This window comes from Pelophylax lessonae (genome assembly GCF_965119305.1).
Source record: "Pelophylax lessonae genome assembly, chromosome: 6".
In the NCBI taxonomy this organism is placed as follows: domain Eukaryota; kingdom Metazoa; phylum Chordata; class Amphibia; order Anura; family Ranidae; genus Pelophylax; species Pelophylax lessonae.
In genome coordinates, this window is record NC_138773.1 from 115,588,768 (window position 1) to 115,607,618 (window position 18,851).

General features: G+C 45.3%; 1 protein-coding gene across 1 annotated transcript in view; it reads right to left on the bottom strand.

Moving 5' to 3' along the window:
- The window catches only part of TMC5 (transmembrane channel like 5), a 269,346-nt gene that overhangs the window by 32,486 nt on the left and 218,009 nt on the right, over nt 1-18,851 (bottom strand). The window contains exons 14-15 of the mRNA XM_082260900.1: nt 15,923-16,020; nt 6,639-6,734 (exon numbers count right to left, since the gene is read on the bottom strand). Of these exons, the coding sequence (XP_082117026.1) occupies nt 6,639-6,734; nt 15,923-16,020 (194 nt within the window). The remainder of the gene's footprint in view (nt 1-6,638; nt 6,735-15,922; nt 16,021-18,851) is intronic.

Consider the following 18,851-nt stretch of genomic DNA (forward strand, 5'->3'; position numbering starts at 1 on the left):
ATTAATACTGAAACCAATTGACCTATGGTCACTGTTCCCTAAGTTGTCCCGTATTTCTATATCCGTGAGCAGGTCTGTATTGTTGGTAATCAGTAGGTCAAGTACCGCATTGTTTCTTGTCGGTGCATTCACCATCACCAGGGTTAAACCACATATAGACACTGGGAGAGTCCATATCTGTGGTTTAACGCTGTTACCATCTCGCTTATGTAGAACTCTGTAGTGGGGATCTACAATATCTGGTAAGCAGCTGTGTGATCGGGTGTTGGCGAAGGCTTTTTTCATTGAACCACAGAGGATCCTCCATCTGTCCCCACAAAGTTTCTTTTAACCTCATGGACTCTTATTTATTTATGTATTTTATTTAGTGCTGCACCCCTTCTTTTTTTATAAGCTATTATAGTTACCATATACTAGGGCATGCAGTATAAACTAGAAGCATTGTAAAAAAACAAATGACACCTAAACATTGGAATATCGCTGCCTTAGCTAGCTAATTCCATAAAGTAAAACAGGAATAATAGAGGGCCTGAGATGTGCTGTATGGATTACAAATAATTTGTGACAATACCCAGACTGCCATAATTGCTGAAAATCTCTGAATTGTGGTAATGTACTGGGGACTATATACAATGATAGAACATGATTTTTGCCTATATAAGTGGACAGGATACCTGGGGTATGCCTTCTGATGTCAAGGGAGCTAAGCATATGTCATGTTTGCACTGTGATGAGTGGTGCTGCTACACATCATTCAGGAACCACTGCACTTAGCATTTCCTGTTTTTATTGATAAACTGTACCACCTTGTGTGGACAGGAAGATAATTTTACCCAGAGTGATGTGGTTTACCCAGTGAATGAGGTGAAATTTCACTTTGCAAAGAATAACCAATCCTGTTAAAGGGAAAAAATAATTAAAAAAAAACATTTTTTTTTTTTTTGCTTGCACACTATTGGTTGATGAAAGTCAGCAGAAATTCACTTCACTCACTATTCTCTGGGGAAAATTCCCTTCCAAAATGCAACTTCCCTTTGCAAAGTGAACGGTCTATTTGCCTTTAGTAAACAAACCCCTTAGGCCCCTTTCACACGTAAGGTTGAGGGATGAAGAACGGACATCAATGCATCTCTATGTAAAAACGGATGACAACGGATGATCATCCGTTAACATCCGTTTTCAGCCGCTTCCGTCAATGTCCGTTTTTTGGAACTGATGAATGCCCTATATTTCATCCGTCAAAAAAACGGATCGGAGGAAAAATGGAGGTACACGGACAAACGGTCCGTTTTTCATCCGTTTTTGCATTGGTAGTGGATGTATAGATGAAAACAGACAAAAAACGGATGAAAAATGGATGGAAAACGGATACATTTTGACGTGACTGAACTGATGAACTGAACGGACCGTATGTGTGAAAGGGGCCTTAGTGTTCATTCCAAATATTTCAATGCATTTCCCTAGCCACACCTACATCTGGTCTAAGGTCTGGTGTGCACTTGTGTGGGCTGCATTCAAGTTTATTGCAAAGGGCTGCCTTACCCACAAAAACTTGTCCAAGTCCAAGAACCTTTTTAAAAATTGCAATGCACAGAATTGCATGGTGCTATGACACCATGTGGTTTTACATGCAAAAATACAGGCATTTTGCCAATGTGTAGGGGTGCCATTAAGAATTATTATTACGCCTGTGTGTCTGCTAAACAGCACCACATGTCTCTTGCATATCAGGAATGTGCGCATTTCCAGCGTGCATTAGTGTGAATTGAGACTTAACCACTTGCTGAACGCCCCACGCAGATCTACTGCAGCAGGGCGGCTCGGCTGCGCATAATCACATAGATCTATGCGATTATGTGCATGCGGATTAGACATAGCTAGAACCAGACCGCAAGAGGCACAGGCCCCATCGCCGCCAGCCTCCCGCAATCTTCAGCTAGAATGACAGAAGTACCGCCTGCTCATGTAAACAAAGCAGGCGGCTCTTCTGTCAGAGAGTCAGGGAAAGATCGTGTGATTCAGCTAAGCTGAATCTCCGATCTCTCTCTGCCTCTGTCCATCCCCCCCACACAGTTAGTAAGCACAATAAGGAAAACATTTAACCCCTTGATCACCCCTAGTGTTAACCCTTTCCCTGCCAGTGTAAATTATACAGTAACAGTGCATATTATTTAGCACTGATTACTGTATTAACCACTTTAAGACCAGAAGGATTTGCCCCCTTAATGATCAGGCCCTATTTTGCGATTCAGCACAGCGTTACTTTAACGGACAATTGCGCAGTCGTCCGATGCTGTACCCAAAAAAAATTGATGTCCTTTTTTTCCCACAAAGCTTTCTTTTGGTGGTATTTGATCACCTGTGCGATTTTTATTTTTTGCGCTATAAACAAAAAAAGAGCGACAATTTTGAAAAAAAAACAACAATATTTTTCACATTCTGCTATATAACATTCTCAAAAAAAAAAAAAGTAAAAATCAAAAATTTTTAACATTTTAGGCCAATTTCTTTTCTGCTACATATTTTTGGTAAAAAAAAAAAAAATCGCAATAATCGTATTTTGATTGGTTTACGCAAAAGCTATCGCGTCTACTAACTACGGGAAAGATTTATGTCATTTTTATTGTTTTTTTTTTTTTACTAGTAATGGCGGCAATCTGCAATTTTTTGTGGGACTGCTACATTGTGGCAGACAGATCCGACCCCTAACTGACATTTTTTACACTTTTGAAGGATCACATGAGCTCTATGACCATTTCAGTAAGAAGAACGGTCAGCTGTGCTTACAACAGCTGACCGTTCTTCTCTCTCAGCGGGGAGCGATCACGGCTCAGTACAGATACAGCTACTGCGAGATTTCTGGAATTGAATACATCCCAGCAGACACTGCGGATCGCCGAATGACGTCATCGCCGATCGGACCAGGAAGTGAGGAGAGGAGGAATAAAGCCGAAATTAAGGTATTTACTAGCAAAAAAAAAAAAAGTTTCCATTGGTAAAAGCCGTTTTAAAGGGGATTACATAGATCTATGTATTCCAACCTATTAAAAATGGGTGGAACTCCGCTTTAACAGGGGCACAGACAGCATTAAAACTTGGCAATCGTTCTAATCCATCTCTCCTCTATCCAAAACTAAAAAAAAAAAGTTTTGTCTTTAGTTATACTTTCACACGAACGATCCGATCAGATCCGCCTGTCAGTTTTTTAGGAGGATCTGATCGGATCCTCCATGTCCGCTGACATCCGCTGCCATCCGCATCCGATTCTGTCCGTGAAATCCGGACGGATGGAAATCCTATTTTCCATCCGTCCAGGAGATTGGATCGAGTGAGAGCGGACAGGCGGTCCGCTCTCATCCGATTCCCCCATAGAGAGCAGCGGGGCTCTGACTCCTCCCTCTCCGCACACAGTGCGGGGAGATGGGGCTGTCATCCGTCTGCTCAGTGGGGATTGGCGGATCGATCCCCACTGAGCAGAGAACGGTCCGCACCGCACAGCGGACCGTGTGAAAGGACCCTAAGGCTTTTTCAGGGGCATAGCTTGAAAATAATACATTGCTAATTCTTGCCTCTATTTACCACTGATTTTTTTAAGATCAGCTTACAACTGTATATTTGGAAAACTTTATTTCTTGTATTTATTTTCGCTTTGAAATCTGCCTTTTGCTATTGTGGCAGGTTATGTCTTGTTGATTTTTCTGAGAGGACACATTTTTGGCATGTATTTAACTTGTTAACTTTGTTGCACTGTGTTTTGTGGATATGGAAAAAAAAACATTAAGTGGGAGTAAAATCCCATCTCTGACTTTTACCTATAGGTAAACCTATAATAAGGCTTACCTATAGGTACTGTAAATATCTCCTAAATATGCACTGTTTAGGAGATATTTACTGCACATGCAGCTGACGACGTCACAGTGCATGCCACCCAGGCTGTTCCTTCAGAGTCCTCTGCTGCAAGTATACAAAAAGTTTAAAATGGTTTTAAAACACCACCTTAATTGTAAATGGGAAAACATATCAGCAGTACTCCATCAGCTCCTCTTGCAGTGTTTTTAACCAGTTCTTGCCTAGTCTATAACAAAATGGCGTCTGGGCGGGACTTTCGTCGATCCAGGTGGACGTCATATGACGTGGCATGTTCTGTCTGACTGATCACTGTACTGGCCCGCTGCCGGTACCATGTGATCACTGTGACCAATCACATGACAAATTGTAAACAATGGATGGATTCCCTTCATACCATCCATTGTGTACAATTGTGTTGCTAGCTGTGATTGGTCTCATTGATCACATGGTAAAGACAGGGCCAATCACAGCCCATCTGTACCATGTGATTAACTGTAGCTAATCACAACAAAACACAATGAACAAATTTGTTTCATTCAGTAAAAATGGTTGTTTATACCAGTGAAATTCACTGGTATAAACAAACATAATGTATAAATAATAAATATCCTAAACACTTCCCCTGAATAGTACAGTGTTACTATGGTAACTATGTATGATCTGGTCACACAAAGTTAAAAAAAATAATATATATATATATTTTTTTTACATACTGTCACCAGTGTCTCTTTAGCAAAAAAAAATTAAAAACCCTGTGGTGATTAAATATCACCACAAAAAGCTCTATTTGTGTGAAAAAAAATAACACATTTTTTTGGGTACAGTGTTGCATAACCGCGCAATCGTCTTTCAAGGTGCAACAGTGCTAAAAGCTGAAAATTGGCCTGGGCAGGAAGGGGGTAAAGGTGCCCTGTATTGAAGCTGTTAATAATCAGTGAATCGATTGCATAAAGTGATGTCTCTAACCCAAAACCAACCTTCCTTAACCACTTGCTGACCACCCGCCACAGTTTTACTGCAGCAGGCTGGCTCGGCTGCACGAAATTATGTAGCTCTACATCTATGCCACTAGGCAGCGGGGATGACAATGCACGGGGCCAGCGGCCGCAATTGCCACCGGGGCACCCGCTATCTCTCCCCGCTGAGAGTGAAGGACGATCAGCTCTTGTAAACACCGCTGACCTTCTTCTCTCTGAAATGATCACAGAGCGCCTGTGATCCTTCTATATAGGAACACAGGTCTCTATGTAAAAAAGGTGAGTTTACTGCTAAAATAAATGTAAAATTCAAGACTTGCGTGGGTGTAAGAAGATGTCTGCCACTGCTTTGTGTTTTGTCACATTAGAAAACCTATAGGAATGCATAGCGGTCATGTTGGAACGCATGGCGCCTGCCAGTAAGTTGTTCTCGTCCGAACATCACTTTCGGTTGCAGAATCTGATAGGTAGTGGTATTCTGCTAGAATACCGGCACCCATGTTGTCCATGTGCAGGAGAGGCCATTTTTGAGCGGCACTATTAATCTGTGTGTGTTTCTGTTCTACAACCTTAATTGTCCCATATATTGTTTATTTCTTGTTTTTTATTTAGTTTTGCCTACAGCAACTGGCACATTGCTTTGAATTATGCCCAAAAATGTATTGGTCAATCTCACAAATCTGGCAATAAAAAGTCTTGATGCAAACAGTGCCAGAGTTAGACCTTTGGGGGGCCCCGCAACATAAATTACATAAATTACATAAATTAAATTATATGACAAATAAAAAAGTGAACTGAAATGAAGGATAAACCACATTTGTTCTAAAACATATACAAGTTAGGTTCCAAGTTAGGTCCTTGCCAAGACGCGTAAGGAAGGAAGGTCCTCTACTCCCTGAAGTTCTCGTCTGATAATCTGCGATTTCATTCTGGCTGAATTCTGGCTGAGCCAGAAATCTTGTCTTTTTGGGTGAAACTTGCTAACAACGTTTTTCCTATCGAGATTGTGGAGTGTCAGACTCGCCCCTTGACCAAAACAAGGTCAAGCGGGAGTGAGCTTCTCTGTCATGTTTTTCAGTGTGATATATTGATGGTGGTCATTAACTCTACCACCACACAATGAGAATGGGACGGCTGCCTGGTGCTTTCCATCATTTTTCAAACATTTCCCTTGTCCCACTCACTTGTCTCTCGTAAACAAAACAATAAATGTCATGCTAAAACATACATCTTGAATAATAAAATTGTATGAGAAAATGAAATGTAAAATATTTGCCAGAAGCCCTCATCCCTTTCTTTGCCTCTGAAGTCAGGCTGAACTGTTCCATATCCTAACAACCAGACACATTTGGCAATTTTTTAAATAATAAAACTAACTTTTTAATTATTACACATCTGGGCCCCCTCTGGCAGGGGGTTTGGGGCAATTGCACTGGAAACAACAGCCCACGATGACACTCAAGTGAGGATTAGACCATTAGGAATACTTTCTGGTCAAGTAATAAAAAAACACTTCCATGTTGAAAATGCTTGTTTTTTTCCAAAGACATTTTTGAATTTGTTAGAAAAATCTCTGTGTTACTTTCCCGATTATCCCTTAAAAGAAAATAGGAATAACTCAACAATGGATAAGCTCTTCAGTCTTCATATATGCTGAGTGTGGTACATGGTGTACCCCAGCAGGTTCCATGACTGCTAACTAGCAGATGTTTCCCCATTTACCCTTCTTGTTGAGGTATCGATCCATCTAAACCTTGTTTAAATAATCAGTATTCTGCAGATAGCACTAAGATGTGCCACACACATACATACCATGCCAATGTCTGGGCATAGATCAAATCCAGCACATTTCTTGCTATGTCAAACTCCGGCATTCCTAATTTTTTACAGCAATACGTCCCAATAATCCTACAAAAATATTTAAAAATATGAGTTAAATAATCTCCATTTTATTACAGCCTGCTGCATTTTTTAATTCTCTGGGGAACTAATGGTGCCACCTAATACATACTGTATATGCTCCTTATATGCACACAGTGACCCATTTAATATGAATGGATGGTTTGCTTCTGCCAGGTATGTTTGAAACATTTTTAAAGAATATGGGATGCAGCGTTAAAATTCAATAGTACAGAGAGAGTGGTGTTCAAAGGCACTGTATTACATTTTTTGTAAATCCAGCATGCCCTTATACTACTGCGTTTCAACTGCATTTATCATTCCATAAATTTTAATGGAAATGCAGCCTAAATGCATGGTACATCTCAAACACAATACAAGTTCAAGACATTTTTCCCAAGAGCACCTGCAAACATACTGTTTTTTATTTGCTTTTGGGTGTAATGTTTTAATAGCCCTTAAGAAGACTGGTGCAATCACGGAGCTACTGGGGACAGGCAACAACAACCCAACTGTTTCTTTTAAATATCAGAATGTAATTAGTTGCTACAAACAACAGCTCCAGTGATGCTGTGACATTTGAAAATCAGTTCTGTGGTGGGACTCAGTGGTAAATCATTGAATAAGTATATAAAATTTGGCATCCTATCTAACCATTCAGCTATAAAAAAAACACACAGGAGTGAGTAAACGCCTAGTGCATTACCATTATTAAAGTTTATCAAATTCAAAAGATCACGTATGACACAGTTGGAAGGCTGAGCTCTGAACAAGGGGGCACGTCCCCCGAAATGCATTCGTCTTCCAACTATGTCATATATAGTCAGACGCCATCACCTTACGGCTGGAGTTGACATTTAAAATACTTGTTCCTTTCTATCTTTGTGAGTAAATAATTGTCTTTTGGATTGATTAAACTTTAATGGTGGCAATGCACTAGGTGTTTGTGCCCTCCTGTGTGTTTCTTACAGTTTGTGGAAGATTTTCCAGTCTGACAAGGGCTGCATCGGGTGCTGCATTATCATTGGATGTACTACTCTATGAGAGCTTGAGTGTTTATATTTTTTTGTAGGCTAACCATTTAGCTGCCTGCTTTATTTTATTTTTCAGTCTATATGTAAAACATGTCAGGCAGAATTGCATATACTTCACATATTCATGTATTGATACCTATCTTATGCTGCCAGATGTATTGTTTGCTGCCAGATTAGGTTCAGGAATTAGTCTAAGTGGTACGGACATTGCAGCTGTTTACACCTGTGGCCTTGCAAAGCTGCAGGGATTTGTACTGAGGCATGCACAGCTGGATTCCCAAGCAACCGCATGTCTATTACCCAGTACTCATGGGCATGGAACAATGCTGCTTTCCCTGGTAAAACATGGCAGTGATTAGTGATGGACGAACATCGGCCGGGGCAGTTCGCGGACGCCAGCCGCAAATTTTCTCAAAAGTCAGCGAACCGCGAGTTCGTGGCGGGCCCCATTGACTTTAATGGGAGGCAAACTTTAAAAACCTTTAGGTCATATTTGCAGCCAAAAAAGACGTACTAGCTGTGCACAAATAGTCCCAGCACATGGACAATGGCATAACAGAAGTATTGCAATTGAAAAAGTTGCCCTAAATATTTTTATTTTTTTTCATAAATCAGCCAGAACTGACAGCAGCCGGTAAATACATTGTCTAATACATATAGGGTCCATTCACACATCTGTAAAATGGGTCCGCATCCATTCCACAATTTGGCAGAACCTTTACAGACCCATTGTTTTTCATTTCCAGTCTGAAAAATTAGGCATTCACAGGATAAAGAAGTAAGTGTCGACCATTCTAGGCCCCAAAAATTAGCCCACATGCGTATACCTGACAGCTAAGAACGTAGTTTTCTGTGGCTGAAGGTACATTAGGCATTCACATGATACAGAAGTAAGTGTCGGCCATAAAAGGCCCCAAAAATTAGCCCACATGGGTTTAACTGACAGCAAAGAACTTCGTTTTTGATGGCTAGAGGTACGGTAGGCATTCACAGTACACAGAACCGTAAGTCTCGGCCTGTATAGGCTCCAAAAATTAGCTCACATGGTTTGAACTGACAGCAAAAAAAAATAGTTTTTGATGGCTAGAGGTACGGTAGGCGTTCACAGTACACAGAATCGTAAGTGTTGGCCTGTAAAGGCTCCAAAAATTAGCTCACATGGTTTGAACTGACAGCAAAAAACTTAGTTTTTGATGGCTAGAGGTACGGTAGGCATTCACAGTACATAGAATCGTAAGTGTCGGCCTGTAAAGGCTCCAAAAATTAGCTCACATGGTTTCAACTGACAGCAAAAAACGTAGTATTTGGTGGCTGGAGGTACATTAGGCATTCACAGAAAAAATAATTGTCGGCCCTGAAAGTCCCCTAAAATTTGCCATCCAATAGACAAGAAATGCCTTTTATGCCGCTGTATGTAGCGAAGCCAAGGACCAGGAATTGTTGTGGGTGGAGGAATTTCGATAAAACCTGGTCTACTGGTCACATGTGTTGAATTCCTCAGAGATCCATGCCTCATTCATTTTTATAAATGTGAGGTAGTCTACACTGTCATGAGCTAGGCGAGTGCGCTTATCGGTCATGATCCCCCCCTGCTGCACTGAACGTCCTTTCAGACAGGACACTGGACGGGGGGCAAGCCAACATTTCCATTGCAAATTGTGCAAGCTCTGGTCAGAGGTCAAGCCTGCCCACCCAGTAGTTCAGGGGTTCATCACTCCTCAGAGCGTCCACATCGGCTGTTAACCCGATGTAGTCAGACATCTGACGGTCTAGGCGTTCCCTCATGCTGGATCCGGAGTACAGCTGTCGATGGTTCGGCTGAAAGAAGGATCTCATATATGAAGTGACCAAGACATCTTCCAACCGCCCTCTTCTTGCAGGCGCTGTTGGATTGCTACCCGCAACTGTCTCTCTGTGACTGGACATTCCTCTGCCAGCGCACGGAAAAACAGAATGCAGCATTTCCCTCAGCAAGGCCTGGAAGTGCTGCATTCTGGTCGCCCTCTGTGATTGTGGTAACATTTCCACCATTTTGTGTTTGTACTGGAGGTCTAAGTACGTTGCCACCCAGTACTGGTCCTTGGCCTTTATGCGTTATATATGGGGGTCCCCCTTAAAACACTGCAGCATGTAGGCCCCCATTCCCACTAAACTGTAAGCAGTATAGTGGCCTGCTTCCAGCTCATCATCCAGGATAATGTCGTCCTCGTTCTCCTCCCCATCCATAGATAACACCAGGGATCCCAGAAAGGTTTAAAGCATGATCTTCTTGCTGTTCCTCATCCCCCCCAGCACCATCCTCCTCCTCTGACTCCTCTTCAGACTCCTGCTGTTGATTTGTCTCAGATGGAGTAGCACCCCCTGGGAATTCATCCAACATTGCGACTTCCTGATCTTCCTGCCCCTGCTCCTCGACGGCTTGATCAATGACACGACGCAATGCACGCTCCAGAAAGAAGGCGTAAGGTATAATGTCACTTATGGCGCCCTGGGCGTGACTGACCAGTTTGGTGATCTCATCGAATGGCCGCAGAAGTCTGCATGCATCCCGCATGAGCAGCCACTGGCGAGGTGAAAAAAACCCAAGCTCTCCAGAACCTGTGCTGCTGCCGAGTTCGAACAGGTATTCATTAACTGCACTATTCTGCTGGAGCAGCCTATCGAGCATATGCAACGTTGAGTTCCATCGCGTCGGGCAGTCACAAATAAGACGCCTGAGGGGCAGGTTGTGTCGCCGCTGAATCTCAGCAAGGCGAGCCATGGCTGTGTAAGATCTTCGGAAATGGGCTGAGATTTTACTGGTCTGCCACAAGACATCCTGTACCCCAGGGTATTTGCCAATGAATCGCTGCACCACCAAGTTCAGGACGTGTGCCATGCATGGCACGTGTGTTATTTTGCCCTGTTTCAGCGCGCTCAGCAGATTGGCACCGTTGTCGCACACCACTTTACCAACTGACAAATTCAGCGATGTCAGCCACTGATCTGCCTGTGAACGCAAAGCTGAAAGGAGTGCAGGACCAGTGTGGCTCTTGGTTTCCAGGCACAACAGACGCAGCACAGCATGGCAACGTCTCACCTGGCATGTGGAATAGGTTCTGGGGATCTTGGGCGGCGCAGGAGAAGAGACGGTAGCAGTGGAAGAGGAGGAGTCAGCCGAGGAGGAGAGGGAGGATGATGGAGGAGGAGAAGAAGAGGCAGGCCTGCTTGCAATCCGTGGAGGTACAACTAAATCTAGACGGGTGCCATGGGTTACATGCTTAATGGCCGTCAGAAGGTTCCCCCAGTGGGCAGTAAAAGTAATATACCTTCCCTGGCTGTGTTTGCTAGACCATGTGTCTGTGGTCAGATGTATCTTGGCACCAACACTGTGTGCCAGAGATATATTCACTTGCCGCTTAACATGGCCATACAGCTCTGGAATGCCCTTTTGCGAGAAGTATTTCCTGCCTGGGACCTTCTATTGTGGTGTTTCAATGGCCACAAATTTACGAAAGGCCTCCGAGTCCACCAGTTGATATGGCAGTAGTTGGCGGGCTATCAGTTCCGACAAGCCAGTAGTTAAACGTTGGGCAAGAGGGTTATCCGGCGTCATCATTTTTTTCCGCTCCAACTTTTGGACCACAGAAGCCTGCCTTTTTCCAGAACAACGTGACAACGACATCATGGAAGGTGGAGTGGAGGACAAATGTGAGGAGAGAGGAGAAGGAGAAGCAGAAGGAGAAGGGGCTGGACGGTGAGAGCCTGGAGTGTGGCTTTGTGGGTTCTGATGGTGTTGCTCCCACTGGGCTCGGTGATGGGAATTTAGGTGCCTTCTTAAGGCGGTTGTCCCTAGGTGAGTGTTGGGCTTACCGCGACTTATGCATTGACTGCAAAGGCTGCAGATGGCAACACTGTTGTCAGCAACGGACACATTAAAAAAAGCCCACACTGCGGAGCCATGTGCCGGCGTCCTGGGAGCGCCAGATGTGACTGTACATGGTTGATGGCTCGCTCCTGATACATTTGCAGTCTGCTTTCTACCTCTTGTGCAATGCAAGTTCTGCCTGCCTCTCCTCCCTATCTGCCGGTCCGTCTCTCCCTCTGAACTCCCTTCCTCTTCCTCTCTTGTGGACTCCCACGTGACGTCCATAGACTCGTCATCATCCACGTCATCTTCCCCACCACTAACATTCGAGATCTCGGAGTAGGCAGCAACAGCGGGGACTAACCTCCTTGGGCTGATCTGGGTACTGTCGTCAGACTGCTGAGTGGCGGCTGTTGCTACCTCCTCTTCCTGATCCGATGCCAATAATGGCTGCGCATCGCAATTGTCTTGTGATGGATCGGAAAATAATTCCAGTGACTCAAGTGGAGGGTATGTGGTGGTGGTGTCTTTGGGAGTGCACACAGCAGAGCGTGAAGAGGGTGCAGATAGAGAGGATGAGGAGGGTGCAGAAGAGGAAGGCTGAGTGACCCACTCAACCAAGTCTGGTGCGTCCTTTGTCGTAATTGCACGCGGCTTTTGAAACTTCACAGTTAGGCTCCGGCCTACTGCTCCTGCCCTACCCCTACCACCGCTGCGTAAGTCTATGCCTCTTACTCTGCCTGTCATGTTTTTTAATTACCCTGTGACAAAAGTCTCTAGAGAATCGCAGTATATCTGGAAAAGGGTAGATAACACCCCGCTTCAATATGTGCTATTGGGGGGCCACTGGTTTATCACACCAGTTGTTGAAAAAATTGGCCAGTGAGTTTGGCGCTGTGTGTATCAGACTTCACACAGCAACAGAGGCAATGTTGTTCCAGGACACAAATACACTTGTAAAAGTATACTCAGTCAGATAACACCCAACTTCAATATGTGCTATTGGGGGGTCACTGGTCTGTCACACCAGTTCTACAAATAATTGGCCAGTAACTGTTGTCACTGTGTGTAGCACAGTCAACACAGCAAGAGAGGCCAAATTTTTGCAGGACTAAAATACACTCTTAGAAAAGTATACTGTTAAATAACACCCCGCTTCAATATGTGCTATTGGGGGGGGGGGCCACTGGTTTATCACACCAGTTGATGAAAAAATTGGCCAGTGAGTTTGGCGCTGTGTGTATCAGACTTCACACAGCAACAGAGGCAATGTTGTTGCAGGACACAAATACACTTGTAAAAGTATACTCAGTCAGATAACACCCCACTTCAATATGTGCTATTGGGGGGGGGGGGGCACTGGTCTGTCATACCAGTTCTACAAATAATTGGCCAGGGAGTTTGCCAATGTGTAGTGTTGCTGCAGAAATGCTCAGTCTCACCACTTCACCTGTCACAATGCTGCACAGTGCACAATAATACTACTAATCCACTATAATATGCTTTCTACAAAATATACTATACTGTGGACTAACCCCCTCCCCCACCCCCCCCCCCCCCCCTTTTTAGTGCACTGCATAGCAATACCAAAAAATTTGCAGCCCTTTAAATTACTTTTGTGGACATTGACAGATCGATTTGTGTGTGACTGCAGCCAGGGCTGGCCCAAGACATTGTGCTGCCTGGGTCCGAGAATAAAATGCTGCCCCCCCCCCCAAAAAAAAAAAAAATTCACGCCCTCCAAGATGCCCCCACATTCTATAGGACTATGAAAGCAGTCAGAGGAGTGTGAGTGTGTATGGAGTGACAGCAAGAGCAGGACAGAGCAGTAGACACTGGGCAGATGAGCGCACCAGGCTTTCTACTGTCTATAGTGCCACAGTGCCCTGCAGGGCTGCGGGCATGGTACAGGAGAATGCAGTGCTGTGGGCATGGTACAGAAGAATGCAGGGCTGTAGGCATGGTACAGGAGAATGCAGTGCTGCGGGCATGGTACAGGAGAATGCAAGGCTGCAGGCATAATATGGGAGAATGCAAGGCTGTGGGCATGGTACAGGAGAATGCAAGGCTGCAGGCATAGTACAGGAGAATGCGGGGCTGCGGGCATGGTACGGGAGAATGCAAGGCTGCGGGCATGGTACGGGAGAATGCGGGGCTGCGGGCATGGTACGGGAGAATGCGGGGCTGCGGGCATGGTACAGGAGGCTGCGGGCATGGTACGGGAGAATGCGGGGCTGCAGACATGGTACATGTGAATGCGGGGCTGCGGGCATGGTACAGGAGAATGCGGGTCTGCGGGCATGGTGCAGGAGAATGCGGGGCTGCAGACATGGTACATGAGAATGCAGGGTCTGCGGGCATGGTGCAGGAGAATGCGGGGCGGCAGACATGGTACATGAGAATGCGGGGCTGCGGGCATGGTACAGGAGAATGCAGGGTCTGCGGGCATGGTACAGGAGAATGCGGGGCTGCAGACATGGTACAGGAGAATACGGGTCTGCGGGCATGGTGCAGGAGAATGCGGGGCTGCAGACATGGTACATGAGAATGCAGGGCTGCGGGCATGGTACAGGAGAATGCAGGGTCTGCGGGCATGGTACAGGAGAATGCGGGTCTGAGGGCATGGTACAGGAGAATGCAGGGCTGCAGACGTGGTACATGAGAATGCGGGGCTGCGGCCATGGTACAGGAGAATGCGGGTCTGCGGACATGGTGCAGGAGAATGCGGGGCTGCAGACATGATACATGAGAATGCGGGGCTGCGGGCATGGTACAGGAGAATGCGGGGCTGCAGACATGGTACATGAGAATGCAGGGCTGCGGGCATGGTACAGGAGAATGCGGGTCTGCGGACATGGTACAGGAGAATGCGGGTCTGCAGGCATGGTACAGGAGAATGCGGGTCTGCGGGCATGGGGCAGGAGAATGCGGGGCTGCAGACATGGTACATGAGAATGCGGGGCTGCTGGCATGGTACATGAGAATGCGGGACTGCGGATATGGTGCAGGAGAATGCAGGGTCTGCGGGCATGGTACAGGAGAATGCAGGGTCTGCGGGCATGGTACAGGAGAATGCAGGGTCTGCGGGCATGGTATAGGAGAATGCAGGGTCTGCGGGCATGATACAGGAGAATGCAGGGTCTGCGGGCATGGTATAGGAGAATGCAGGGTCTGCGGACATGGTGCATGGGAATGCAGGGCTGTGGGCATGGTACAAGAGAATGCGAGGCTGTGGGCATACTACAGGAGATGCAGTGCTGTGGGCATGTACCATGCCCGCAGCACTGCATCTTCTGTAGTATGCCTGCAGCCCCGCATAATGACAGGTAGTGTGCAGCCTCACTTACCTGTTCCTAAAGGGCGCTTTAGAATTTAAAAATGGCACCGCCCGGCGCCACACGTCAAGCCAAGCGGCGGCGGCGGCGCATGTGCAGTGTGCATGTCGGGCCAGCCGCGGACCTTTTTTTTTTTTGCGATAGGCTTAGAAGAGAAGAGGCGGCCGGGGGCCGCCCCTCTCTAAGTGCCGCCTGGGAGCCATGGTCCCACCGGGACCCATGGTAGGGCCAGCCCTGACTGCAGCCGATCTCTAACTGCCCCTAAAGCAACCACTGGATACCTGCCCCTATAGTAAAGAGACTGTAATAGACCCTAGAACGACATTGGAGCACTTTACATGACTTTTGTGGACATTGACAGAGCGATTTCTGTGTGACTGCAGCCGATCTCTAACTGCCCCTAAAGCAACCACAGGATACCTCTCCCTAAGCTCAAAAGATACTAGACCTATACCGAAAAATACCAGCCCTTAAAAGGACTTTTGTGGATCTTCACAGCGCTATATGTGTCTAGCAAACTCTCCTTGATGAGCACAGCAGACCTCTCCCTACACTGGCAGAAAGCGGAATGTGAAATGGCCGCCAGATCAGGTCTATTTATAGGGTAGGGGGACTGTCCATGTGCTGGAATGTTTAAATTGGCTGTCCCGTTCCACCTGACGGCTGTGTCACGGGTCAAATTTCTCCCCAATTTAAACAGATATGGCCGCCGCGAACGACGCCATGTGTCCGAAAATTTGGCGGGTAACGAACAAGCAAAATTCGACGCGAACCGCAAGGCCATCTCTAGCAGTGATATCATCTACGCTATAAAAGGGAACAGTATTGCTTATAATTAACATGTGAGTTAAGGTCTGCTTTAAGAAAATTGGAGTGTCCTCTATTACGGTTAAATGTAAGCTATTTATTTTGTACATTCTAGATTTTGGAATTTGGCATTTTGTCCTAACCTATATATTTTAAAAGAATTAAATATCTTACCTCCTTAAAAATTCTCCAAAAAAAGATCCAAATAATGCAAACAGGAAATCAATCATCACCAGCCGATAAATATCTTGTCCAATATATGATTCCCAGCACTGTGAAATTAAACGTTATACAGAATTTAGGATTATTCTGTCAGCATTACTAAATGTTCAAATACATTGTCACAGTTTAGCTGCAAAGCTGATCTGTTACATGAGGTTCTATGAACATGCATGAACATGCAAAGCAGACATATCAACTGTAATTTTACAAACATGCAAAACTGTGGTCTGTCCCTACCTTGTTATAGCACAGAACTGGAAGCTATAGGAATCACAGCATCTCACCAGCTAATAAATAAAGTTAGCTTCATGGCCAGTCCACCCCCAGCGTTTTTTAAATACCTCTCTTTTTCGGCTGCACTCAGGCTAATTTACCTTGCCTGAGCAACAGGTTTCATTTCTAGCTTCACACCTCATTTCCGGATTGTTCCTAGTTCCTGAGTGCTCCAGTCCTTGAGCGCCAATGACCTGTGCCTGCAGTGATCCCTGTGCCTCAGTCAGCCCCATCACTCCTGTCCTTCCAATGTCTCCTGCACTTCTTCTAAAGCCTGATGAGGATAGTGAGTGTCTTAGACCAGTTATGGGGCCATCAGAATATGGCCCCATAGGCTAATATGAACACTCCATTCCCTCTGGTCAGTACTCTTCCTCCACTTTCCCCCACGATGATCAGATGTTGCTCATAAATGGATAAAAAATGGAAGATCTAATGCTCTCTGTCTAAGTTGCTGTTGATTATATGAATCAAATTGCACCTACATCGCAAATGCCTTGCTACAAGTGCAGCCGGCATCCACAGCGGATTCATCCACCTATTCTCGCTCCTGTCCTCCCGACAGGTTAATAGAGTAAACTCCACCCACCTGTAGGATGACTTCCCTCTTGGCACCCTACTTGCTTTACATGTTATGTCTCGGAAGACTTCCTCACAGTTCATGGGCTCACAGCAAACTTATTAGGACATTCCCACCCATCGCTAATAAAAAACAAGGTACACAAAAATATCTGCCATAGTCCGATCTGGGACTCGCACAGCAATAATATCAAATGGGAACCCTACCCTAGACTTAAAGTGGCTGTAAGGGACAATTTTTTTTACATAACAAACATGTCATACTTACCTGCTCTGTGCAATCAAATTGCACATAGCGGCCCTGAATCTCCTCTTCTCTGGTCCTTCGCCGGCACTCCTAGCTCCTCTATGTCCAGTGCCCCCATAGGAAGCCACTTCCCATGGGGGCACTTGTGCAGGCTTGCTTCTAAGCCCTGCTGCTGTGTTGTAATGTTCCGGTACCTTTGGTACCCTAAATTACACTTTCCACAAGTGTATGCGCCCTACCATTTACTTTTGGAAAGGTGCGCATACACCTTTAAGACTGGAGCTGTCATCACTCAGCGCCGGACTAGATGGCTATTTAAGGCGTCGGTTCTCACTCACATGTGTTCGTTCAAACACCCTTACTTGGATGCTAACCTTGCTTGAAGCTTCCATGCTTGCAAGCTTACTTCGCTGACGGAACCTCGCTGCGCTGATCCCTTTATCCCGCTACTGGATCATCCGCCTCTCCTGAACCACCCTTCGGCTGTATCGCTAATAGTGCTAAGTACCCCGCAGGGGAATTCTCTATAAACTTATACTAAGCTTACACTATCTAGCTCTGCATAGTAAAGACTGTTTATTACATCTGCATAAACTAGATTGCTAGCTCTTGAGACTACTGCTACTTTTCTGCACTGGGTTGATCTCTTTTGTATGTCCACCTGCTATTCTATCATCTGCTATCATACAACATTGCTAAACCTTCCTGCATCCATTTGCTACTGTCTCACCTTCAAGTGTCTATCACCTATCACCTCCACTCAACCTATCCCTCAAACTTCATCATTGTGTTACCACATACATAAAGTCATTTTAGGAACCAGCTTGCTAATTGTGTGTATTTACTGGCTGAAATAAGACCTTCCACACATGATGAGTCATTGAGGTTGGGAATGGTATCTCAGCATATCTCTTACATGACTACTGACGTGGAAACTATTTCTGCAGCTGAAAATCCACACCATATAAGAAACGCAGGAGCGTTACAGATTGAACGAACCTAAAAATGGATTCAGCAGAAATAGTTCCAGAAATAACCACTCAGGTGACACAATTAAAACAGCAAGTATCTGCGTTAATACACGCACTTGCTGAATTAAAAGAAGACAATCAGGCTCTGTCGCAGCAGGTAATTAGACTGACACAACTTACCTCTGCTCAGTCCCCTGAACCCAAGATAAATCCCCCTTTGGTATTTACAGGCGATCGCAAAAAATTTCGCGAATTTAAAAACGCATGTGAGTTACTTTTTTTGCTAAAACCTCGTACCTACCTTACTGATCACATTAAGGTTTGTACTATTATTTCTTACCTATCAAGCGATCCTCGAGCCTGGGCAGATTCTCTTTTTGAGAAAAACGACCAGCTTCTCAACTCCTATGCTTTGTTCCTGGCAGAGCTCACTAGCCTATATGATGACCCCAATAGGCAGAGTACTGCTGATCTTCAGTTAAGATCCTTGAAACAAGGAAGGAGGCCTGTGGAAGACTTTGTCGCAGAGTTCAAGAGATGGACCCTTGATTCAGAATGGAATGATGCATCTCTGAAAACCCAATTTAGGCTTGGCCTATCAGAAGCCGTTAAGGACGAGCTCGCCCGAGCGGATCTGCCAAAAACCCTGGATGCATTAATACAACTCAGTATTACCATAGATAGAAGACTACGAGAAAGAAAGGCTGAAAAGATGGGAATGCCATTATCCGTTTCCTGTCGGAGTCTGGCCGTTCCTATGGAGGTAGGAACCATACGCCCACCGCTATCAACTATGGAAAAAGCCAAAAGA